The following is a 26,814-nucleotide window of genomic DNA, read 5'->3' on the forward strand; positions in this document are numbered from 1 at the left end:
GCTCTCGAAAGACTCGACTCAACCAGGGTGAGGGTTTTCTCGGCTCACCCTCAACCATGCCAAGGGTTTTTTCGGTTGACCCTAAACCATGCCTACAAGAATCCATGTCCACTTCACTATTATAAGTGGTTTCTGGCTTACCACAAACCAACATAGTAGAGTGGTTTCTAGCTGACCACAAACTTTCAATTACAAATTGGTTTCCATGAACTTTATGGGGATACACATGCTCTATCAGACTTACATTACACACTCCAACTCTTCGAGTTACCAAGTACATACTTTACAAAGACCACTACAAAACATCGTAGACTTGATTACTAATAAAATGTGTGACTCATAATACAACATGCTAGTGAGTCTATTCCACAAACTCACACTAACTCACACAAACTCAGTTGTCCATCATCCTTTAATTTTTGATGTAGCTCCAACCATCCTCTAATGCCATCTTCACTGTCATGTCTTCATCATATCTAGTTGTTAAGCATTCCTGCAAATAAATTTGTCTATTGTTGGAATGGCCAGTGCCAATAAAGACACAAATGTGTGACAATAGTTGGCCAAATTAAATTTCACTATATTCTTTTAACCAAAATTACATCACCGACATAACACTTTCTAAAAAAAATAAAAATTTAACATTGGCATTCTCCAGGTGACAAATTGGCTCTCCAAACTTGGCTCCAAAGTTCTTATGACAGATCGGAAGGCGGGCTCTGTCGGGAATTTCTAGTTATTCCAAACAAAATACATTGGAAAAATCCTCTGTTTCCACTGCTGAGAATTTTCTGATAAATTCTGAAACAACAAGAATATGAACAGAGAGCAATACTCTGTTTTCTGATAATTCAAAAACACAAGAACAGAGCATAAAATAATACTCTACTTTGCCTCAGGATCAAAAACTGATCAAAATAATACTTTGTCTTTGACGCAGAAAAATACTCTGTTTTTAACTCAGAAAAACAGAAAAATTCGTTCTCTGGAAACGGTGTTGCAGCAACACAGTTTTTTCAGTTGCTGTTTGTGGTGTTGCAGCAACGCTGTTCGTGGTGTTGCAGCAACGTAACTTTTTCCAGTTGTTGTTCGTAGTGTTGCAACAACGGGGATTTTTGACGTCAAGTATTTTTCGACTTACGGTGTAACAACAACAGGAAATTTTTGACAAAATAACTTTTGGTGTAACAAAAACGCACAGAAAGAAACTTCTATTTATGAAAATAAGCTAACTGATAAAACTAAGTCTTCCTCACGTAGAGGGATCTTCACAAAATATTATGCTTAAGAGAATCTTCCTCTTGACAGAGGGATTACAACAGGAACGCTTCAGTTCCACAAAACAACTATCACGGAAAATTTCAGCACTGCTGTGCAATACAAAAAAAAACTCTCTTGTTCTACACTGCTGTGTGTTACAAAAATGACTTTCAATCTATTTCATCTATATTCTATTTATAGTGCGGGAAAGGGTCTTCACCGCTTTAACTTGCTGATAAAGTTTATGCTGCTCATGATTTAACAGATTTGATCTTTTGCTGTATTTCTTGAGTCGGTTGTGCTGAAACCCAAGACTGATAAATGCTGCGTCGGCTCGAGGCTGGTTCTTTTCTCTTTCAGCCGTTTTGCTCATTAATATGGTTGTTTAGAAGTAATGATGTAGTGCTGTATCTGATCTTCATCCTTCTGGAAACACAAAAATAATTAAAGAGTGAAAAGATGGTAATGGCGGTGACATAAAAGATCGGGAGAAAATGTGGGGCGCCGGATCACGACAAATGAATAAAGTAGCTGCTGCTGCTGCACAGCAGTTGGAATTAATATTCCAACACTCCCCTTTTAATTTCAACTGCTGGGTTATCAGTCATACCCAGAAGTTTCCTTAAAAACTCAAAACTTTTCTGATCCAATGGCTTTGTCAGAATATCTGCAACCTGTTCCTGAGTCCTGCAATGTTGTAAAATGATTTCTCCATTGTTCACCAATTCTCTGATGTAGTGAAACTTTGTGTCTATGTGTTTTGTTCTCTTGTGGAATACAGAGTTCTTGGATAATGCAATAGCTGAGCTATTGTCACAAAAAATAACTGTTGCTGTTGCCTACTCCTGGCATAGATTTCTCAACATTCTCCTCATCCAAACCGCTTGACATGCTGCTGTTGTAGCTGCCACATACTCTGCTTTTGCTGTAGACAATGCCACAATTGGCTGTTTCTTGGAAGCCCATGAAATGGCTCCTGAACCTATGTGAAAAATGTAACCAGATGTGCTTTTCCGGTCATCTACACTTCCAGCCCAATCACTATCTGTGTATCCAACTAAATCTGAACATTCTGAAACAGTATAAAATATGCCATACCTTTTTGTACCTTTAACATACCTCAGAATTCTCTTTGCTGCCTGCCAATGTGTTTCTTTTGGCTTCTCCATGAATCTGGAAATTAAACTAACAGCATACATTATGTCTGGCCTAGTTGCAGTCAAATACATGAGGCTTCCAACTATGCTCTTGTACACACTAGGGTCAAAATCCTTGCTTCTGTCCTCTTTGCTGAGTTTTAATCCCATCACTGTGGGAGTGATTGCTGCCTTGTTGTCCTGCATGTTAAATCTGCTCAACACTTCATTTACATATTTTGTCTGTGAAATAAAAATTCCATTTTCATTTTGATCTACTTCTATTCCTAAGAAGTATCTCAGCAAACCCATGTCAGTCATCTCAAATTCTTCTTTCATGACTGATTTGAAATTTTCAATGAGGTAGTCATCATTACCTGTAAAAATCACATCATCAACATATAACACAACAATTAAAATTTTACAGTCTTTTTCTTTGATGTAAACAGTGGGTTCTCCCTCACACTTCTCAAATCCGTTCTCCAGTAGATAGGAATCTATCCTACTGTACCACGCTCTTGGTGCTTGCTTCAGCCCATAAAGAGCTTTCTTCAATCTGCAGACTTTGTGCTCTTGGCCTTTCTTCTCATAGCCTAGAGGTTGCTCGATGTAAACCTCTTCCATTAATACTCCATTCAAGAATGCTGACTTCACGTCCATTTGATAAACTTTCCATTTGTTTTGTGTTGCTATGGACAGCACTTCTCTTACTGTTTCCATTCTTGCAACTGGTGTGAAAGTCTCCTCATAATCTCTCCCATACTGCTGCTTGTATCCCTTGACAACAAGTCTTGCCTTATGCCTTTCTATCTTGCCTTCAGCATTACTCTTGGTCTTGTAGACCCATTTAACTCCAATGACTTCTTTACCTTTTGGTAGATCAACTAAATCCCATGTCTTATTTCTTTCTATTGCATTCATCTCCTCATCCATAGCTTTTATCCATTTCTTATCCTTAATTGCATCTTCGAAATGAACAGGGTCATCAACATGACAATACAAGGCAAACAAAGAATTCATTCCTTCATCATAAATATCACTTAAATTTCTGAATTTCTTACCTCTTTCATTCGGTGTGCAAGTGCTTGTAGATGCACTTGAATTTCCTCCTTGTGGTGTGCTTGGAGAAGCACTCTAATTTCTTCTCAAGGGTGTCTTTTGCTATTCTGTTGTTGGTGCTGCTGTTTGGGGATGTGTTTCAGCCAACTCCTCATCATCATCATCATGAGACAAACAGTTTTTAACATTAACTGTTTTCTCTATGCTTCCATCCCAAGCTTCCTCTTCAATAAATTGAACATCTCTGCTCACAAAAAACTTCTTGGTGGATGGGATATATAACCTATAAGCTTTGGATTCTTCACTGTATCCAATGAAAATACATTTCTCCCCTTTGCTGTCCAATTTCTTCCTTAGCTGATCTGGAATGTGTGCATAAGCCACACAACCAAAAACTTTCATGTGGGTGACTCCTTGCTTTCTCCTACTCTATGCTTCTTCTGGCACTTTGTTCATCATTGCTTTTGTAGGACATCTATTTAAAATATATACTGCACAGTGTACAACTTCAGCCCAATAATCATTTGGCAAATGCTTTGCCTTCAACATGCTCCTCGCCATATCCATGATTGTTCTATTTTTTCTTTCAGCAACTCCATTTTGCTACGGGGTGTACCTTGCTGTAAATTGCTTATGAATTCCATTTTCTCTGCAAAAACGTAAAAATTCTTTGGAGATATACTCACCTCCTCTGTCAGTTCTCAAAACCTTGATACGCAGCCCACTTTGATTTTCTACAAGTGCTTTGAAATTTTGGAATTTTTCAAACACTTCACTCTTATTCTTCAGAAAATAAACCCAAGTCTTTCTGGTAAAGTCATCAATAAATGTTAGAAAATATTGGCTGCCTGCAAGTGATGGAGCTTGCATCGGTCCACATAAATCTGAGTGGACAATTTCTAAGGGTGATTTTGCCCTTATGCTTTTCCCAGTTGGAAAACTTTCTCTGTGTTGTTTTCCCAATATACAACCTTCACAAAGGCTGTCTGGCTTTTCTATCAATGGTAATCCTCTTACCATTCCTTTTCTACTCAACAAATTAAGACCTCCAAAGTTGAGATGTCCAAATCTCAAATGCCACAATTAATTTTCATCCTTTGGTACGCTTTGGAGAGCCTCTTGTGTCACTGCTACAATTACTTCTTTATTTTTCAGATCTGCCTTTATTCTGAGAGGGAACATCATGTTCCTTGTCATCTTCACTTCAGCAATAAAACGTTTGCTAGGTAATCTGTCCATGGTGGTGCATACATCATTCTCAAAGAAAACATTGTAACCCTTCTGAACAAGCTGTCCAATACTCAAGAGATTACACTTCATTCCAGGAACATAATATACATCTGCTATGGTTTTCTTTTCACCTTTCTTTGTAAATATTTTAACTTCTCATTTTCCCATAACAGAAATTTTACTATCAGTCCCAAGTGTGACTTGTGACTGCACACTCTGATCTAAAGCAGAAAACAGGGCTATGTTTCCTGTCATATGGTTGCTGCAACCAGAATCTAGAAACCATATATCTTCACTGTTTGTTTCAGCCATATTACAAACTAACAACACATTATCTTGACTGATATTTTCTCTAGTGATATTTGCACTAGATCTATTACTCATATCATGCTGCTTTTTCCTACATTCATTTGCATAGTGCCCATATTTTTTACAATAATAACATTGGACATTGGATTTTTCATACCTTTGTCCTTGAGCATGATGTTGTCCACTTTGCTGGCTGCTGCCATGGCCTTGGTTCTGATTTGGATTGTTGCCTCTTCCTTGAACGTTTGCTGGACTGTTTCTTCCGCCTCTGTATTGGCTTCTGCCTCTTCCTCTCTTGTTTCCTTTGCCTTGACCTCTTCCTCTTCCAAATGACATCCGGGTCTTGAAGGCTTGCTCTAGAGATGAGTTTTCATTTCTACTCAACCTCTGCTCATGTGTTATCAGTGATGCATGAAGTTCATCAACTGAAAAATTTGAGAGATCCTTTGTCTCTTCTATGGTGGTGACAATCACATCAAACTTTGAGGGTAGGCACCTCAATAGTTTCTCCACAATCCTTCTTTCTTCAAGAGTTTCTCCATGAGACCTTATCTGTGTGACCAAACCAATTGCTTGTGTGAAGAATGAGTCAATATTGTCTGACTCCTTCATACGCAGGTTCTCAAAATCTTTCCTCAGCAACTGTAGTTTTGCTGTCTTCACTTTCTCCATGCCTTGATAAGCTGTCTTGAGAGTTTGCCATGCTTCTCTGGATGTATTGGCTGCTGCTATCCTCGGAAACACACTCTCATGCACTGCTTGATATAAGAATACAAGGGCTTTTGAATCCTTCTTCTTATTGCTCTTCAACAGCTCTTTCTCTGCCTGAGTTAATCCAATAAACTCTTCTTCATTTGCTGGCTCCTCAAATCCATATTCAACAAGTTCCCATAAATCATGTGAGGCAAACACGGCTTTCATGGTTATTGCCCAGTAATCATAATTTTTCCCATTGAACTGTGGGAGCTGGGTATTAAACATACCCACGCTGGTGCTGGCCATTCTTGCAATACTTGACTGTAAAAAAAAATCAATTAATTGTCTTCAGCAGCTACACAAAAAACTAATCTGAAAAATACCTTGACAGCGTTTTCGCTCTGCTAGATAATCTGCTGCAACAACAAATCTTCTTTCAGCTTCTTTGATGTCTTCAAAGAGCCTGGACAAGCTCTGATACCATGTCGGGAATTTCTGGTTATTCCAAACAAAATACAGTGGAAAAATCCTCTGTTTTCACTGCTGAGAATTTTCTGATAAATTCTGAAACAACAAGAATATGAACAAAGAGCAATACTCTGTTTTCTGATAATTCAAAAACACAAGAACAGAGCATAAAATAATACTCTACTTTGCCTCAGGATCAAAAACTGATCAAAATAATACTTTGTCTTTGACACAGAAAAATACTCTGTTTTTAACTCAGAAAAACAGAAAAATTCGTTCTCTGGAAACGGTGTTGCAGCAACACAGTTTTTTTCAGTTGCTGTTCGTGGTGTTGCAGCAACGGTGTTCGTGGTGTTGCAGCAACGTAACTTTTTCCAGTTGCTGTTCGTAGTGTTGCAGCAACGGGGATTTTTTACGTCAAGTATTTTTCGACTTACGGTGTAACAACAACAGGAAATTTTTGACAAAATAACTTTTGGTGTAACAGAAACGCACAGAAAGAAACTTCTATTTATGAAAATAAGCTAACTGATAAAACTAAGTCTTCCTCACGTAGAGAGATCTTCACAAAATATTATGCTTAAGAGCATCTTCCTCTTGACAGAGGGATTACAACAGGAACGCTTTAGTTCCACAAAACAACTATCACAGAAAATTTCAGCAGTGTTGTGCAATACAAAAAAAAACTCTCTTGTTCTACACTGCTGTGTGTTACAAAAATGACTTTCAATCTATTTCATATATATTCTATTTATAGTGCGGGAAAGGGTCTTCACCGCTTTAACTTGCTGATAAAGTTTATGCTGCTCATGATTTAACAGATTTGATCTTTTGCTGTATTTCTTGAGTCGGTTGTGCTGAAACCCAAGACTGGTAAATGCTGCGTCGGCTCGAGGCTGGTTCTTTTCTCTTTCAGCCGTTCTTCTCATTAATATGGTTGTTGAGAAGTAATGATGTAGTGCTATATCTGATCTTCATCCTTCTGGAAACACAAAAATAATTAAAGAGTGAAAAGATGGTAATGGCGGTGACATAAAAGATCGGGAGAAAATGTGGGGCGCTGGATCATGACAAATGAATAAAGTAGCTGCTGCTGCTGCACAGCAGTTGGAATTAATATTCCAACAAGCTCCCCAAACAATGCCCACATATCTCCATTGGTATTGCCAACAACACAAGTCCTCCAAATGATAGAAATTGGTCCATAAAGTAGGATTGTTGGCTCTACGAAGCAATACCATTGTGCTTCTACTATGCTCGATCTCTCCACACTTTGCTACTTTACTCTATTCACCTCTTCAGGTTCAACTTTCAAATCAACTTCATGTCAGTCTCATGTCTGAACAGATCATTACCATCACTGGACCGTTTCAACTCCACGCATGTCTGAAAACTGCTCTTGCAACAAGTGGCTTTCCTATGTTGAATAAACAACATTCACAATGGTACCAAAAGCTTAGTCTCTTCGAAACAACAATAAATCTGCTCATCTGATGCTAGCTCACGAATACATTCAATGACACCGAAGAGGTTGACTCACGTCTATTTACTCTCGCACTCCAGCTCTGCTTCAAAAATTCACAACACACAGTAAAGACAACTTTGCTCCTCATTCATATTGATCGAATGAATCTGAGACATATTTGACAAATCCAATACTCACACTGCACTTGAAACTACTGAAAAACCCAACGCCAACTGAATTAAGTTGCCTAGAAAGGCTTCAAAAATGTAGAAATCGCCTAATTCGAGTCTGCGATCCTCAATGCCATGACGTCGATTGCATCAACATAGACATCACAGACATTGGAATCGTGGTCCTTCAAGTGACAGAGAACATTGCCCACCATGACCGTCTCTTCAAATCGCGTGAAACCAGTAAACATATCTGTTAACTATGAGATCATCATATCACCGCTCCACCGGCACGAGGGTGATCTACTGCACACCACAATTCTGTAGCAATTCACGATCCACTGCTTGACTGCCGTTGTAGTTGACAGATCGGACCCCTACCTCAGATCAGGTCGATCCACCTACGTCAACTCAGCCCTCCTCATGCTGCTTTGTCAACTAAGGATCTGTTGGATCTCAGTCACAGATCGAAAGCACCGCACCTCCACCTTAATATGCTGATTACCAACGCCACCTCCGCGCTGCTGCTACAATCCACGAGCAACAGATCCAAACGCTGCTCCTCCTGATGCAACTCTTGTGTAAACAATAATCAACAAAACAATCGAATAATGGACAAACATTCACACCCTTTCACTCTACTCTCAACACATATTTTTTATTTCCCTTAGCCTAGGATGGGCCAAGTCCAGGAGGGGCCAGGCCGTTAGGGGCTCTGATACCATGTTAAATTTTCATTAGAAAATCTGCATTTCATTAATCAAATATGTTATTACATATATACAGGAAGTGTTGTCTCAAGATAAGAAAACTATTTTGGACACACAATCTGACACAAATCTAGGAAGCAGAATTGGAACAGATTCCTTTAGATAGAAAGAATCACAATGGAGACAAGTAAGAATTACATATTCCAACAATTATATGTAAAGCATTTATAAATCAATTATTTTCTTCAAATTTCTTTAAAATACGGCAACCGCAAACTTCACATTCATATTATATAATTAGATAAAAAGTTATCAAATAAGTTTTTACCCCTAAAACTAGAAATATCTTCCTTCACCATGATTCTCCAAATGATAATAAATTAAACAATTTTGATATAATAATAACCAATATTAAAATAAATAAATCAAAATCAGTTCAATGAGATTGCAAATACTTTTTTTGTTGGATTACAGGTGTTTCATTGTTTGCATGTATGACTATTACTTCTCCTGGCCAATGCCATCTTCAATGAATACTTCACTGCACTAGTAGCCGGTCTCAACAATAGCTATTCAAAGCCTTCCTTAGTGGTGTTGATAGCTACTACATTCACAACAATTGGACTTACCACCAAATACCGAGCATATTTCCATGTGAGGGACCCAAATACATATTTCCCCACAGTCCTCTCGATGCCTCTTAGTGTCACATTAAATGATTTCTTCTCACCAGTCCTAGAGAACTCAAGCTTCTGAGGCTCTACTGACACTAAAACACCCTCAGGGGACTCCACTTCGGCTTTGTAAAACGCCCCTCCTTTGGCCACATTTGTCACAGTTCTTTTCACAATCACAGACCCTTTCAATTCAGAGACAGTGATGGAAGGATAGTTGAGGTCATATATCTTAGGTTTGAAGGTTGGGCAAGAGATTTCCTTTCCTGTTATGGCCTTTATCTGGGTTGAATTATAATTCAAGCTACAGAAAAATCTGTAATATTCTTCGACAGATAGATCATAGATTAGGCCAGGATTTGCTGCTTTATTCGGATTGACATGACCTGCTCCGTAGTCGAAAGGATTTGCTTTTCGCTGTAATTGAGTCTTAATTGCCCGTTTGGTGTTGTCCAATCTTGCAGCTGTGTTTTACAAAAGAAAACAAATTAACATCTAGCCATATGCATTTTAAATATTACTATTGTATTAATATGGGGTATGTATTCTCAACCATGGTATACTTTTAAGAGAGTAAATGTTAATAATTGTTTAGTGTATATTTATTTTGTATATTGGATAAGATGAAAAGGCATTGAGTCTATCATTAATTTAGTGCATAGTTTCATGGACAAGATGAAAAGATACTAGCTAATTATTGGCTTAATGCATTATAGACAAGATAAGAAGGCACTGAACTAATTATTGACTTAGTGCAGAATAAAACGTTAAATACATAGTGTGGAATGGAAACCTTAAGAGGATTTCAAACTTATGAATAACATTCTGGGAGGCATGAAATTATTTTATAAAAAACCTTCTATATATGTGAAAGAGAGTAGTGTAACGGTTTTATTTGTGAAAAATGAGTGAAACTAAAGAATTAAAATGTACATACCTGTAGTCATAATGGCAGACTTGATGGCTGCAGGGCTCCAATGAGAATATGCTCTCTTTAATAAAGCAGCAACACCAGCAATATGCGGGCAAGACATAGATGTGCCAGAAAGTATATTGAAAGGTACATGTCTATGATCAAGGGGGCCCCCAGTTGGTGTTGCTGCTTCTGAATATGCTGCAAGGATGTTCCACCCTGGAGCTGTAATATCAGGCTGCATTGGAGAAACAATTAACAACTTTTTCCTAGAAATTGCTGTTCTTGACAATGGATATATCACGATATAAACACTTGCTGTGGGGATTGGATTATAACCTTGAGTATGTCAGGAGTAACCGGATTTGGCCCTTGAGAAGAAAATCCTGCCATCACTGGAGCTGGCTTTGTATTTAACTCGGTTGTTGCATAGATGGAAGCGACAGGGGCCCTGAATGAGCATAATTTAATTTGGAATTAGGACTTTTCATCCCATATCTTTCATCATCTTAAAACCTACATAACCAGGTCTTAATATAATTCAAAAGGCTGTATTTAAATCCTACGCTGTTGTTTTGATGTACTCAAATACTGCTGCTCCATCAACTGCACTCAAATGTGTAGCAGGAAGAAAATGAATCGCTGCAATAATGTTTTGTTCCCCTTTGGGTGCATTGCAGACAATCATGCCTATTCCTCCAGCCATACTGACTGTTACACCTTTCTCAAGTAACGGATTGCTACCACGAAGACAAGCAACAATTTTTCCTTTAACTTTACCGGGATCTAGCGCTCCCGGGAGGCAGAGTTCTCTGCAACGTTATTCTTATAAAAATTATTAAAACACAGTGTCGTAAACAGATATATCTTTGATTGATTGAACTAATACTAATCCAACCCAAGTTTCTTCTTTCGGAAAAGGTGGTAGTTAATTAGCATACCCAGCAGTTTCATTTGCATTTGCAGCTCTCACGTCAACTGATGATACTAGTGGATACAGTTTTCCCTTTGGTAATTGGAACTGGGCTAGGCTTTGTCCCTGGCCTCAAACAAAAACATCCAAAATAATAGAATGATTTTCTTGCATAATGCAATGGATCATATTTGTTAGATTTCCATTCCTCATCTTGAAAAACATTAGATATCAAATTCTATGGGCAAGGGAAAATTCAATGTCTTTTTGTTCTCTTGAAATTTTGAGGAAAAAAGGATCTATGCAACATTAAAAGTTATTTTGATAATCATTAAACCATTAAATCTGACAATAATTTGCAAAACCTATGTAACATGAACATAATGAAATAACGTACCCACAATGGAATGCTTATTAGGACAGAATGAAATAATGTACCCACACTATAATGTTTTTTTTACCAGGACTGTGTGAGTTTTAGTTCAGCTTGAAAGTTTTTTGGGAAATTTGATCCTCAAAATAGCTTTCATTTTTGAATCTTAACTCTTTCCCATAATGTTTCAAATTGTGATTTGATAGGAACATGCAAACCAACTGGCATACACGTCATAAGTTCCTGCTAGCCTCTTTAGTTTTTCCATGTTAACCAGCTTATTTGTAGCTATCCTTATTTTGTTTGCAAATTTTGGAAATCAGATAAATAGGATCCTAGTTAACTGAATGTTTGAAGTCAGTGATGTGATTCAAATTTCCAAAATATTCAGAAAAAAACTACAACCAATTTTGTTCCCCACCCAGATCGAATTGCATATAATTAATTAAACGTTCTTTGGTTACTTAAAATATAGAGATGAAATGAAGAAATAGGTATACTTACTACATATGTTCTGTTGTTTCCCAGAAGAACACTGGAAGGGTACTCTCTATCAATGCTGCTTGCTGCCACAGTTATGATCCATGGTGCCACATTTTCGACTGTACTGGGAGCGCCCCTGTTTCCAGCTGAACCGACGACTACCTTTCCTCTCTGAACAGCATGGAATGATCCAATGGCAATTGAGCCTTGAAAATAATCCTTAGAAACGCCACCGAGAGAAACAGAGAACACATCAACTCCATCATGTATCCCTTCATCGAATGCTGCAAGGATATCTGTATCATCGCAACCATAAGTGCCTCTCTTGTCAGGCCAACAAACTTTGTAAGTTGCAACTCTGGCACGAGGAGCTCCGCCTTTTGCAACCCCTTCTGCATGTCCAAATATACTTGCGCTTCTCACGAAATTACCACCTGCTGTAGACAGAGTATGAGTTCCATGTCCCTCTGTGTCTCGCGGAGAAAGAAATTGGCGCATTGCGGAGTGATTCAAAAGCCCATTTTTAATTTCATGTCCCTTTCTGAAGTATCTGGCTCCGATCAATTTCCTTGTATCAAACGATAGCTCGCGGCAGTGAGACTTTGGTTATACGAATGCAAAGCCCATGGGGCTGCTTTCCAATAAAACTTCATATTTCAAAACACTTTATACAGTGCGAAACCTTTATTCTCAGAAATTCTTGTTGCACATATATGTTACAAAGGAGTTTGGGTTGATAATAATGATATTAGACCTCAAGTGGTACAACCTGAGTAAATGTGAATGAATGAGAGTTATACAAGAAACAGAATGGGGTGCTGCACAGAATGGGGTTTGTGGCTGTGGTTTCCATATTCTAGCAGATGAAGACAGTCTTTTCTTTGCTCACTGGAACGGGGGAGGGGTTCTAATATGAGGCGAGGCGATGACCCTTGCTGGTCTCATGAGTTTCCTTTTTTTAAATCTTCAAAACATTCCTATTTATGGTGACTCAAAAGTTCTAGTGGATTATATGGCTGGGAAAATCTCCATTTCCAGGCTCATCTTGGGGGATGGTTTGATCGCATCAGATTCTACTGGTCATCCTTTAAAGGTGTTTTAGTCAATTTCATTCGCGGGGAACAAAATCAGATGGCAGACTCCTTATCAAAAAAAGGCCTTCAATCTGCTCCGGGAGTGTGGCATCTACAGGTTTCCTCTGATGGGAAATGTTACTCCATCCAGGACTTTTACCCTCCCAATTTCTAGTTTTTTCTTGCAAAGTTCTCTATGTTTTGCTTCTGTGATTAAAGATGCTAGCTGTTTCGATCAATATGCTATGGGCTTTCCGTTTTTTGAACAGGTCTACTTCGGAATGTAGTTTTGTTTTTCTGTACAGGTTATTCTCTGGACGGTTTCTCCTTGCCTTCAGGCGAATTTTTGTTCCGATCTGGTCTATGCTTCGGTCCTTGTGGATGGATACCTGATATATTTTTTTTTTGGATCTGGCCTTCTGGCCTCTTTTTACCAGCTCATGGCTTCTCTGTTGTCACAGATTATTAGAACATTTCCTATTTTGTATATTTGGACCCTTTTATATTTTTGATATAAAATATTATGTTTTTTCTGCATTCAAAATGCACTTATTATGGGAGAAAACATACTTAAAAGCTGCATATGGAAAGATTTCTTCTTGAGAAGATAGCAAGACAAAAATAAATTTGATTCATGAAATGATAATACAGAGGCTAAAATACATGGTTTCAGTTTTCACATGATTATGGAATTTTTGGGATATCATCAAATATCCATTCTAAATTTCAAAATCTTATCTATGTTGATGAGTTAAATAACACAATGTCGATGGCAAAATATTTGGCTGTTTTTGACAGACAAATCCCCAAATGACGCGCATCAAATTCCATCACTGTATAGCCATTCTTAATAAAAGGTTGCAGAGTACTGCTAAAAAGTTACAGAGTACTGTTATTGATCAACGTACCTGTTACATTGAGCTGCGCCGAAATCGTTTCCACTTTGACAGATCCCTTTCCATCTAGAAGGAATAGGCCCCATACCCTTGTCACTGAAGCTTGCAGCTTCGGGCCACACCCCTAAACTCGCAAGAACAGCAGTAAGAATATGAACACCAACATCATAATTAAAATGAATTCATTTTGGTACAGAAAACTATTTCTGAGGAGTTACCTGTATCCAGGTTAGCGATGATAACATCCTTTCCAAATTTTGCTTTTCTCCATAGTGAATGCAGAGGAATAGTTTCATTCTCAGATTCTCCCGCTCCAACTTCTAATCCAAGAAATCCCCATGAACGAGTTGTGTGCAGACTTCTTGTTTGGCTGGCAAATACAAACAATACCTGCGGTAGATCTGATGAATAATCCCCAGCACCATCATCAACAACAATTCAGTTCAAAAAAAAAAGGACGAAAGTTATATGTATATCCCAGCTGCCTGGTCATCCATTTAAGAAAAAGAGAGAACAATCACTTAGTGACAAGTAATTCACTTGATAGAGTAAGAGCTTGCTCTTCGTCCAGAGCAGCAGCAAAACCGTTTATGCTTTTACTGTATGAGTACAAGATGTTGTCTTTGGCTGCCTCGTTACTGTAATTTTTCATAGAAAAAGAATATGTATAAGCATCCAAATTATAAGCTGAAGTATCAGAATCGAAGCGTGCATATTTTAGATTTTAGGAATATTATGGAATTTGATGGAGTGGAATCACCTCAATTGAATACTGCAATATAATTTATGTCTATTAAATTTTAACTAGATGATTAATTTAGTGAATATTTTTAGATTAATTTAGTGAATATTTTTAGATAAATAATTTCTTTTCAAATTTTTAACTTCAGTATGGTCAATCTAATTCTGAAATATTCCTAAAATCAATAACCCAAATAAAAATAACTTCAATACAAACTTTAACAACACACCTAACTTTCAATACAAATCAACCATCCATTTTCCAATATATTATGGGAAATAATTTCAATCATCCATAAATTCTCAGTTAATTACCTTCCTAGAACTGATGCCAGAAGCTCATGGTGAGATTCGGCTACCAGTTGGCTGTCCACATTTTCATCGTGTTGTCCTCCTAAGTACACCACATAAGGCTGCAAAGGGATCCACACAGGGAAACTATAAGCAGTATAAAAATGGCTGTTTACAGGGTTAAATTCTGCCATTTTGATGACAAAAATATATAAAAAAATTAAACATTTTAAATTATTTTAAACTTTTGATATTTATTATATATATATATTTTAAAAATTTATAAAAATAATTAAAATTATAAATTTAATTATTTTACACAAACAAAATTATATATAATTTATATAAATAAAATATTAAAAAAAGTTCATAGTGTTAAATCAATATATTTTCATAACATTAAATCAATTTATATAGGTATAGTTTAACTTATAAAGGAAATAGTCTTCTACACATGTATTTAGATACAATTTCAAGCAAAACTGATTTTTTATTGTTTAAAATATATTTTCAAATGAATAAAAAGATTTAACATCTGAAAACTCATGGGGCATTTAAATTCTATAAATTAAACTACTTAAACTCAAGTTTTTAAAAATCTCTAATAAATTTTGATTAAAATTAACTAAAAAACTACGAAAAAACCATTTCATATATAAATTAAACTGCACCATTTATATATTCAAAATATCATAAATTACAATCTCTCTAAATATTGTATTAACACAACTTATGAATTAAAATCCTATCCACTACTAGGGGAATTTTGGTTATAAGTAACTATGTAGATTTACTTCTCCATGTCGAGTACACAATTCACTATTATGTGATGCCAAATCTGTTAAGATTTCTGTTCCCCATCTTATGTCTCATATATATTTGGTTTTTTCAACCTTTGCAGTGACTCATCGAAGTTTATTTGTAAATATGTCCATTGTTATATTTTCTCCTCTTGCACTCTTCGCACAGTTTTTGACCTGGATACAGATATCCTTCTCCATGAAGTTTATGTGTTTATTTATCTCTTAACAGATCAATAGCCCCATATCTATAATGCTGTACATTTTCTGTTTTGATTACAATATATCTATATAACTTTTTCCGTGCTGAAAAACTATGTAGATTTTCTTTGATGTACTAAATTTGAGAAAGAAATTAATAGCACTTGTTTTATATTTGAAAATCTGACCTATTAACATTAACAGCAGTTAATTCAAAATAACTTGAATCCTGGGAAAAATGTAATTATCCAAATTAAAAAAAAAAAATACAAACTACAATTTAAATCATTAATAAATCCAAACCCAAATCACAGCCATTATAATTCTTCATATTGAAACCCCTCATTCAGCAAACGTCAAATTAAAAAATAAAAACTAAATCAATTTCATGGTCCATCAGACTGAGAACATTCTGCATAATAGCGAAGACAGAATGAGAGCTATTTGTCGTTTGCCTGTTTAGCGGCCATAGCTGAAGCTATGAACGATAATGACAGCACCAGCACAAATGAAGTTAACTTCTCGGCCATGGCGGTTGCTGCCTTCTGATGCGTGGTGTACAGTTAATTCCAGGCGCTTACATATTTTACAGGAACGTTTCAAGAATGTATGTGGGCGTAGAAATTGTGACTTTTCATCCGTATTTATGTGAGCAAGCTCGGGAATTGCGAAGCTAAAATATTCGATGTCAAAGTCCAAAGGATTCGATCTGAGGGCAATCTCAACTGAAAAGATTTCAGCTTGAGAGCAGTATGCCCTGTATTGTGTAACGACAATTGGACGTACCGAGATTTTGATTCTTTCATTCCTAAAGGTGGAGTATGAAATTTTCAATTTCTGACTGCCACTACGCCGATAACAGCTAGAATAATGGTGGCATAAAAATAGATAACAACCAGAATAACTTTAGAGCAAGTTGTTAATTTTTGCAGACTTTATCAAAGTTGGTAAAGGTTCATCTCAATTAAAGATCCTCTTATTTTTATTTCAATGTTATACAATATTCTCATATATGATTTTTCCAGTCGACAATTTCATGGCCATTCTTACTCACGCAAGCTGATTGCCTCATATATGGTCATTTCATTGTTGATTGCCTCATTTGCATCTTTACTAAGTTTGTTTTGGAGCAGTGTATCACATAATTATATGGTGTGATATATGGTGGCATTAAACTCAATGTGAATCTCAACGAATCTTAATTTGTTTTCTATGGAGGATTTCTAGAAATTTGTATTGCACTTTGGTTATCACACCATAAGAGACTAGGCTGATCTTGCTGAATGTCAAACTCAAGTAATAATTGTCACAACCAAAGAATTTCTTGACTTGCGAGAATTGCAGCTCTATACTTAGATTCGATCATAGATAATGCAATTACTAAATGTTTCTTGTAGGACCAAGAAATAGGAGCAGATCCAAGACATAAAACAAATCCAGAGATGGATTTTCGATCATCCACTGATCCAACCCAATCAGAATGAGTGAAACCTACAAGCTTAGGAGAACCAATAGTATACTGAATGCCAAAATTGGAAGTTCCTTAAATATCCCTGACAATATGCTTTGCTGCTTTCCAATGACTCTGATGAGGATCCTAAGCAAATCTAGTGACCAACATGACGGCATATGCAATGTCAGGTCGAGAGTGTGTCAATAAAGTAGACTGCCAACAAGTTGGCGATACAATGTAGGATCCACCCTAGGAGTGGTGCAACTAGCAGTAAGAATAGCACTTGACTAAAAAGGAGTAGGTGAAGGCTTACAATTAGCCATGCCAAAACCTTGGAGTAAATCAAGAGCATATTTCTACTGGAAGATGGTGATTCCTTTTGAATATTGGTGAACCTACAAGCCAAGAAAGTAGTGTAGAAGACCAAGATCTGTCATAGCAAATTGTCCCATCAATGCTTCCTTAACATTCTGAATCATAGATGAAGAACTCTAATTGAGGATCAAATCATCCACATACAAAACTAGAATCAATAAATCAGAGCCCTATCTTTTAGCATACACAGTTGGATCAGAGTGATAATGATTGAACCTTGAGGAAAGAAAAAAAAATTCCATCTTCTCATACCAAGATCTAGGAGCTTGTTTGAGACCATACAAAGATCGCCTAAGCCTATAGACAAGTGAAGGATTTTGCACAAAACCAGGAGATTTCTCCATGTAAATATCCTCATGCAAATCACCATGCAGAAAAGCACTCTTAACATCCATCTAGTAAATTAACTAGCATTGGGAGGCTTCAAGAGAAAGCATAAGACGAATAGAATCCATCTTGGCGATAGGAGTGAAAGTATTAGAATAGTCAATTCCTTCAACCTATGAAAATCCCTTAGCCACACGATGTGCCTTATGTTTGTCTACAAATCCATTCGCTGCATATTTGGTTCTATAGACCCACTTGCAATAGATCAACTTATGTCCCTTTGGTAGACGAACAAGATCCCAAGTATGATTCTTCATCAAAGAAGAATACTCTTCTCTCATGGCAGTTTCTCACTTAGGTTTTCCAACAACATCAGAAAATTGTTGTGGATCCTCTAAAATGGCATGACTTAAAAGAGAGATTCCTTCAAATTGTGGTTGATTTGAGGCTAGATAACTAAAATCAGTTGCATCATAGCCAAATCTATCAGGATGCTTTCTCTTACGTAGACTTCTTAATGGATTATCTAGAACAGGTTGCTCATGTATGGGTTATGCTGGTGCTGATGGAATATTTTCTTCTGGTCGAGGAACTTCAATAGAGATTTCTTCTTCTATCATATTTATAAAATCATCACAACGATTAGAACCATAATCGACAACTGAAGATGGTAGTGGGGGAAGAAGATGATTACGGACTGATATTTTCATCAAAATGAACATCTCTTCGGAACAAAACTTCCTTAGAGTTAGGATATGTTGGGTGTGGAGCATGATTATTAAGAGGTCTTTGTTTCAGCTGGATGTATACCCAAGGAAGTTTGTACACCCCTCCACATGGGGGGGTGCGGGGGGCTAATCCCCCCCAGCTGGGCGGTCCGGGGGCCAGGGGTCTCGACGGGGGTTTTGGGGCCAGTGCCCCCGAAGCTAAAAACATATGTAAAATTGCCTTATAAAAGTATAGTAATTTCTAGTCAATCTGGGTCGTTCATTAGGCGGATGATCTGACAGTAGAACTTATGTTTAGTTTAGGGTTTTTTGCCCTAGAAGGCAACCCCCTTTCTTTGTATGAGGACATTGTATTGACGCTGTGATATAAATGTGCATTCTCTGAGCAAGAAACAAAGAGGTGATACTGTGAGAGAAAACATAGGATATTACAACGGATCTGTTGTAGGTTGTGTCTCTTCAATTTTCTGGATAATAGAAAGGAAGGACTGGCTGTTCGGGGTGGACGTAGCCCAAATTGGGTGAACCATGTATATTTGTGTCTCTCTGGTTTTATGCGTTTTCTGTGTTTATATTTATGCAATATTCTATGTGTTCCATTTCTATGTAATATTTAATTTTCTAACAACTGGTATCAGAGCCGAAGGTATATTCGGCTAATAAATTTGCAGGAAAGAAGGGTTCCTCGTTCAAGTGGGAGCAATGGCGAAAGATGGTAAGTTTAGGGTTGAGAAATTTAATGGCCAAAAATTTTCGCTGTGGAAGATGCAGATGGAAGATTATCTGTATCAGAAAGATCTGTACCTACCATTGGGCGGAAAAACAAAGATGCTGACGAGTATGACAGATGAAGAATGGAACCTTCTCGATAGAAAGGCACTCGGAACAGTACAGTTGCGCCTCGCATCGTCGGTCGCCTTCAACATTTTGAGGGAAACAATGACAGAGGGTTTGATTAAGGTGTTGGCAGAACTATATGGAAAACCCTCGGCCTCAAACAAGGTATTTCTTATGAAACAATTGTTTAATATGAAGAGGTCGGAAGGTAGATCTGTTGCATGCCATTTAAATGATTTTAATACTGTTACAAGTCAGTTAAGTTCTGTAGGGGTAAACATTGATGATGAAGTTAGAGCTATGTTATTCTTGTGCTCATTGCCAGAAAGTTTGAATGGTTTAGTAATGGCCATTAGTAACTCTGTGTCTGGATCTAGTACTTTAAATTTTGATGATGTTGTTGGTGCTATCCTTAGCGAGGAAATGCGATGGAAAAGCTCCGATGAGACATCGGGTAATGCTTTAAGTGCAGAGTCTAGGGGAAGAAAAATGGAAAGAGGAAAGAGCTCAAGATATCGCAGTAAATCAAGGAAAGGCAGATCCAAGTCTAGATCGGGGATAGTGTGCTGGAAATGTGGAAAGAAATGACACCTAAAGAAAGACTGTAGATCTCGGAAGGGAAAAGAAGGAGATACACAGAAAGAAAACAATCATGAAGCATATGTGACAGGTGAGGTGTTACAAGATGCTTTAATTCTTTATTTTGAAAATATTGCTGATTCCTGGGTGGTCGATTCAAGGGCCTTATTCCATGCCACACCTGATAAGAAATATTTTCATGACTATGTTCAAAGAGATTTTGGACAAGTCCGTTTGGGTGATGATAAACACTGTAAAATTGTTGGAATGGGTAAGGTTCATGTAAAACAGCAGAATGGAAACCAATGGCTACTAAAGGAGGTAAGGCATGTTCTAGATCTGAAGAAAAATCTGATTTCAAAAGGGCAATTAGGCGGTGAAGGTTGTGTGAAAACTTTCACAAACAAAGCTTGGAAGATCACCAAAGGAGCCCTAGTAATAGCAAAAGATAAAAAGGTTGGTACATTGTATTTATGCAATGGTATTTATAACTCTGTTAATGCTTTAACTTCCAAAGGAGAAGATGCAGCATTATGGAATCATAGGCTCGGACACATGAGTGAGAAGGGAATTAAGATTCTTCTCTCTAGGAATTTGTTTCCGGGTTTGAAGAATGCTGATTTGGACTTCTGTGAGAATTGAATTTATGGAAAACAGAAGAGAGTCAGATTTCTTAGAGTTGGGAAAGAAAAGAAAAGTAAAAAATTAGATCTTGTGCATACATATATATGGGGACCTGCTCAGGTATCATCTCTCGGTGGCTCTCGTTATTATGTTACTTGCATTGATGATGCAACTAGAAAAACTTGGATTTATTGTATTAAGAATAAATCTGATGTATTTGATACTTTCAAGAAATGGAAAGTTTTGGTTGAGATTGGACAGGAAAGAAAATGAAGTGTCTCAAATCAGAAAATGGACGTGAATATTGCAGAAAAGAGTTTGATAGGTACTTTTCAGAGCATGGAATTCGCAGAGAGAAGACAGTTCCAAGAACACCACAAGAAAATGGCGTGTCAGAAAGGATGAACAGAACAATCATGGAGCGTGCAAGGTGGATGAGATTGCATGTAGGATTGCCTTTACAATTTTGGACGGATGCTGTAGATACTACTGTTTATCTAATAAACAAAGGGCCTTCAAGTTCCTTGGATGGTGGTGTTCCAGAGGAAGCATGGACAGGTAAAAAGGTAAACTAATCCTTTTTAAAGCCTTTTGGTTGTGAGGCCTTTGTCCATATTCATAAGAAAATAGAACAAAGATTGAGGCAAAGTCAAAGAAACGTACCTTTATTGGATATGGTGTTAATGATTTTGGTTATCGCTTATATGATTCCGAAAATCACAAAATCATTAGGAGCAGAGATGTAATATTCAATGAAAAGGTCTTGTATAAGAATCAGTTGCAGGAAAAGAAATAGGAAAAAGAAAACAAGGAATACGCAGTTCTTGATGAAATTACTGAAAAAGTAAAGGTGCCTAAAAATAATAATAATCAACAACCACAATAACAGCGACCACCGCAACAACAATAGGTACCCCAAACACCTGAAAGTGGTGTTAGAAGATCTACCAGGATAAGTATACCCCCTGAACAATACTCTCCTTCATTATATTATTTATTGTTAACTGATTCTGGTGACCCCGAATGTTATGAAGAAGCAATGCAGGTTGAAAGCAAGAAGAAGTGGGAGGTAGCCATGGAAGAAGAGATGGACTCCTTAATGCATAACCAGACTTGGGACTTAGTCAGTTTTCCTGCAAGAAAAACTACATTGAAGAATAAATGGGTTTACAGGCTGAAGGAAGAAGATGGAGGATAACAAAGGTACAAAGCTAGACTTGTGGTGAAGGGGTTTGCAGAGAAGAAAGGTATTGATTTTGATGAAATATTTTCTCCTATTGTTAAAATGACTGCAATCAGAAATCTTTTAAGTCTAGTAGCAGTTGAAGATTTTCATCTTAAGCAGTTAGATGTAAAGACAACCTTTCTCCATGGGGATTTGGAGGAAGAGATATATATGCAACAACCACAAGGATATGAGGTAAAAGGGAAGGATAAACTAGTGTTTAGGTTGAAGAAGAGCTTGTATGGATTAAAACGGGCTCCAAGGTAGTGGTATCTAAAATTTGACAAGTTTATGTCTGAACAAGGTTATACTAGATGTCACTCTGATCATTATGTTTATCTGAAAAAAGAAAAATGATGACAACTACATTATATTGTTATTGTACGTGGATGACATGCTTGTTGCAGGATCTAACATGCAGGAAATAAATGTGCTCAAAATAAAATTGGAAAATTCATTTGCAGCGAAGGGTTTGGGAGCTGCAAAACAAAGCCTTGGTATGAGAATAACTAGAGACAGGAAAAATTGCAAATTAAAATTGTCTCAGAATGAGTACATACAAAAGGTGTTAAAAATATTTAATATGCACAATGCAAAACCAGTTAGTACACCTTTTGCTAGCCATTTCAAACTTAGTAAGGAAATGTGCCCAAAGACCCAAGAAGACATGGATTATATGTCTAAAGTTCCATATGCATCAGCAGTTGGAAGCTTAATGTATGCAATGGTCCACACAAGGCTTGATATTGCACATGCAGTGGGAGTTGTAAGCAGGTACATGAACAATCCAGGAAAGAAACATTGGATGGCAGTGAAATGGATTCTCACATATTTGAGAGGTACCACAAATCAAGCATTATGCTTTGGTGGTTCAAACATTTCTCTACAGGGATATGTTCATGTAGATATGGCAGGTGACAAATATAACAAGAGGAGCACTATAGGATATGTATTTACTGTAGGTGGAACAACTGTCAGTTGGGTTTCAAAAATCCAAAGTGTTGTTGCACTTTCAACAATAGAAGCAGAGTATGTTGCTGCTACAGAGGCCAGTAAATAAATGATTTGGTTACAAAGGTTTATGGGTGAATTGGGTAAGAAGCATGATATGGTCACGTTATATAGTGATAGCCAAAGTGACATTCATCTTGCAAAGAACTCAGCATTTCATTCTAGGACTAAACATATATAGCTCAAGTACCATTTCATATGATCAGTGTTGGAAGATGGAGAGTTGAAGCTGGAAAAGATACACACTAGCTAGAATCTTGTAGATATGCTAACAAAAGTTGTAGCCAGGAAGAAACTGAGAATATGCTTAGTTTCAATTGGTCTTCAAGGATGACGATGAAGATGAGAAATAGCCAGGTCCAAAGAGGAGTCATTGTCTAGCAAATGAAGTAGTGGTGGAGTTGCTACAATCATTCTCCAAGTGGGAGATTGTTGGGTGTGGAGCATGATTATTTAGAGGTCTTTGTTTCAGCTGGATGTATACCCTAGGAAGTTTGTACACCCCTCCACGTGGGGGAGGGGGGGGGGGGGGGTTACGGGGGCAGCTTGTCCCCCCCTCGAGGGTTCGGGGGGGCCGATTCCCCCCGGTTGGGGGTTTCGGGGGCCAGCGGTCCCCCGACGGGGGTTTCAGGGGTAGCACCCCCGAAGCTAAAAACAGATGTAAAATTGCCTTGTAAAAGTATAGTATTTTCTAGTCAATCTGGGCCGTTCATTAGGCGGATGATCTAACGGTAGAACTTATGTTTAGTTTAGGGTTTTTTGCCCTAGAAGGTAACCCCCTCTCTTTGTCTGAAGTCATTATATTGAGGCTATGATATAGATGTGCATTCTTTGAGCGAGAAACAAAGAGGTGAGACTGTGAGAGAAAATAGAGGATATTACAGTGAATCTGCTGTAGGTTGTGTTTCTTCATTTTTCTGGATAATAGAAAGGAAGGACTGGTTGTTTGGGGTGGATGTAGCCCAAACTGGGTGAACCACGTATATCTATGTCTTTCTGGTTTTATGCGTTTTCTGTGTTTATATTTATGCAATATTCTATGTGTTCCATTGCTCTATAATATTTAATTTTCTAACAGGATCGAAGAGTCGATAAGGTTTCATGTCCTCACAGTAACCAACAAATATCAATTGTTGACTTTCCTTTTCCATGCCTTTGCATTTTCATCCTGAATAAATGACCAAGCATGACTACCAAATACCCTGAAAAAAGATACATCAAGCTTCTCTTGTGTCTAAGCTTCCATTGGAGTTATATTTTGAATTACCTTATGAGACATCATGTTTTGAATGTAATTAGCACAATTAATTTCTTCAACCCAAATAGTAGGTGTCAAGTTCTTGGAAGCAATCATGCAATTATCCATCTTCTTAAGTTTTTTATTCTTTTGTTTAGCTACAACAGTTTACTGAACAGTGTAGGGAACATAATGTTGATGACGAATGCCATGTTCTTTGCAAAAAAAATGAAATTCTTTCTTGACATATTCCCGCCCATTTTCTGTTTATAGCCTTTTAATGGATCATGAAGATTGTTTCTCAACAAGAGCTTTAAATGCCTTTAAGGTTGCAAAGAATTCGCTTTTGTACTTGAGAAAATACACCCAAGAGTACCGTGAAAAATCATCAATAGAAGTTAATGCATATTTGTCCCTTGAAAAAGAAGGAGTTGAAAATATCATTAGATCGTTATGCACCAACTCAAGAGGTTCTTTTTCCCTTGAGGCATTCCCTTTAGGAAAGGGATCTTGATTTTTTTTACCAAAGGCACAATGTGCACATACTCCATCAATACATGAAACCTTAGGAAGACCTGAAACCAAAATTTGAGTGTACATTTGTTGCAATTATATATAATTGAGATGGCCAAATATTTCATGCCAAATCTTACTCAATGAATCGACATGAGCTATAAAAGAAGAAGTAAAGGAAGGCTGAAAGCATAATCAACTTGTTCAATAACAAAAACAATTGAAGGATCATGTAGATCTCTAATGACTACTTTATCTGGAGAAAACTCTACAATTTTCCCATTACCAAAATGACAGATCTGATAAATGGAAAATAAATTTGCATAAATTTTAGGGACTAGGAGAACATTTTTAATGCACCCATGTCTCATTTGTATAATGCTTCATCCCAAGGCTTCAAGTTGTGTAGAGTCACCAAATGCCATTTTTGAGATGTTGTTATGAGATGTAGAGGGAAACAGGTCTTGACAAGGAGTCATATGATGTGAAGCTTCTGAATCAAGTATTCAATTGTTTGTACATTTATGCATGTCTTCGGCTGATAGAGCATGTCCCTTTCCAATTGAAATATTGTGCTTCTTCATGGCCTCTTTTAAGACATTCAACTTTATCTGACATCTTGCTTCAATATGCCCCTGTTTGCCACAAAAAGAACAAATTTCATCTATTTGGGTCTTCTTCTTTTCCTATTTTTTGTTTGTCATTGAGGAGGATCCTTCATTATTAGAAACTAGAGGAGAAGACTTAGTAGTCTGCTTAGGCTTGACTCATGGGCTTGTGTAAAAAATTTCTTTGGTTGAAACCGAGCTTTGTGCTTACCTTTGGAGTTATGAGCCACCAAAGCTTTGATGTGAAGAGATAGAGAGAACATCTAGTTACTTGAGCTTAGATTATTCTCGTATGAGACAATCACAACATATCTCAAACACTGGCATTTGATATTTTTCACCAAAGGCATCCCTTGATGCATAGAAGGTAGATGCAAAAACTTAAAAAGGACCCTTTAATTTTGAAAAAATGAATAAAATACGTTCACCACATTTTTTCTCCTTGCCACGTGCTTTTAATTCAGACAACAAAGGCCTGGATTGAGAAAGATACTCTTCAATAGAGGCATGCTCATTAGGTAATAGGGTTGTCAATTTAGTTTCCAATTCTAATGCATGGAACTCATTGATACCTCCAAATAAAAAATCTAGTTTTTCCCAACTTTATTTGGGAGTTTCACATTCTTCAAGATGAAATAAAACATTGTCTGAAACATGGATGTTGTTGGGGAAAGTATCTACTCAGAATGCCCCTATCCCACTCTAAGGTCTGACAGTGCCATAGCAACAAACAAGGAAAAACTATTTTCGTATTCTTATTTATGAAATGTAAACGAAGAGGAAGGATGAACTAACGTGTGCCTTGCGCTAGTTTGTCGATCCAATCGCTCTCCTCTTAGTTAGCTTCCAGCTACCTGCTCCCTTACTCGCCCAGCTTCACCAAGTTCCTGCAAGATCACAGAAGAGGAAACTACACAAAGACATAGATTTACATTCATAAATAGCTTAGGATCAGATTAAGCTAAACATGCAAATATAACAAAACATCATTGATACACAAACATGTAGGAGAAACTCAAATAGTTTTATTGATGAAACAAGAAGATCCAGAAGGAGATACAACCAAGTGAGTCCCGATCCAGCATCTACCTCCCAGCAAAGGAATCCCTTCCTCACCTCCAACAAAGCATAAATCACCCAATGCACTAATCTCAATCTCAAAACCAACAGCAATTCTCTGCAAAGTACAAAATTCCAGCCTCTGGATCTCTGGGATGAGGGATCCATATATAGATGTAAGCAGAGAGGATGAGTCAGCTTATGTTTTGACTTGTGGCTTCTCTCTGTCAGTTCTTGCTTCCACTTGGAGGCTGAGAGCCTCTTACTCATCCTTGGTCGAACTCAGTGAGGCAAGTGTCATTGAGGAAGATTCTAGAAGCTTTCATTGTCTCTCCACCTCGTTGAATGACTCTGCCACTTGTCATTTCCCGCTCAAC

General features: G+C 37.3%; 1 protein-coding gene across 1 annotated transcript; it reads right to left on the reverse strand.

Annotated features, from left to right (window-relative positions):
- Positions 1-9,072: 9,072 nt before the first annotated feature.
- LOC149173645 (subtilisin-like protease SBT5.3) lies at positions 9,073-16,391 on the reverse strand. The gene is made up of 11 exons (XM_089426779.1): positions 16,317-16,391; positions 14,885-14,982; positions 14,369-14,466; positions 14,047-14,229; positions 13,841-13,952; positions 11,881-12,427; positions 11,032-11,129; positions 10,657-10,902; positions 10,430-10,541; positions 10,115-10,328; positions 9,073-9,641 (listed from the first exon to the last, which is right to left on the reverse strand). The coding sequence occupies exons 1-11, from the start codon at positions 16,389-16,391 to the stop codon at positions 9,073-9,075; spliced, it is 2,352 nt and encodes a 783-aa protein (XP_089282905.1).
- Between the last annotated feature and the right edge of the window lie 10,423 nt (positions 16,392-26,814).

Source organism: Pinus tabuliformis, chromosome 4_2 (genome assembly GCF_031772625.1).
Source record: "Pinus tabuliformis cultivar Carrire ecotype Pingquan chromosome 4_2, CPIR1, whole genome shotgun sequence".
Classification (NCBI taxonomy): domain Eukaryota; kingdom Viridiplantae; phylum Streptophyta; class Pinopsida; order Pinales; family Pinaceae; genus Pinus; species Pinus tabuliformis.

What these genes read in the sequence shown, in the direction of transcription:
- LOC149173645 (XM_089426779.1), bottom strand. Translation starts at nt 16,391, where the DNA reads ATGGCCGAGAAGTTAACTTCATTTGTGCTGGTGCTGTCATTATCGTTC. An exon ending in CTGGCATCAGTTCTAGGAAG is followed by an intron (nt 14,467 to 14,884) that starts GTAATTAACTGA and finishes GAAAAATTACAG; the next exon opens with TAACGAGGCAGCCAAAGACA. An exon ending in GCAAGCTCTTACTCTATCAA is followed by an intron (nt 14,230 to 14,368) that starts GTGAATTACTTG and finishes ATTATTCATCAG; the next exon opens with ATCTACCGCAGGTATTGTTT.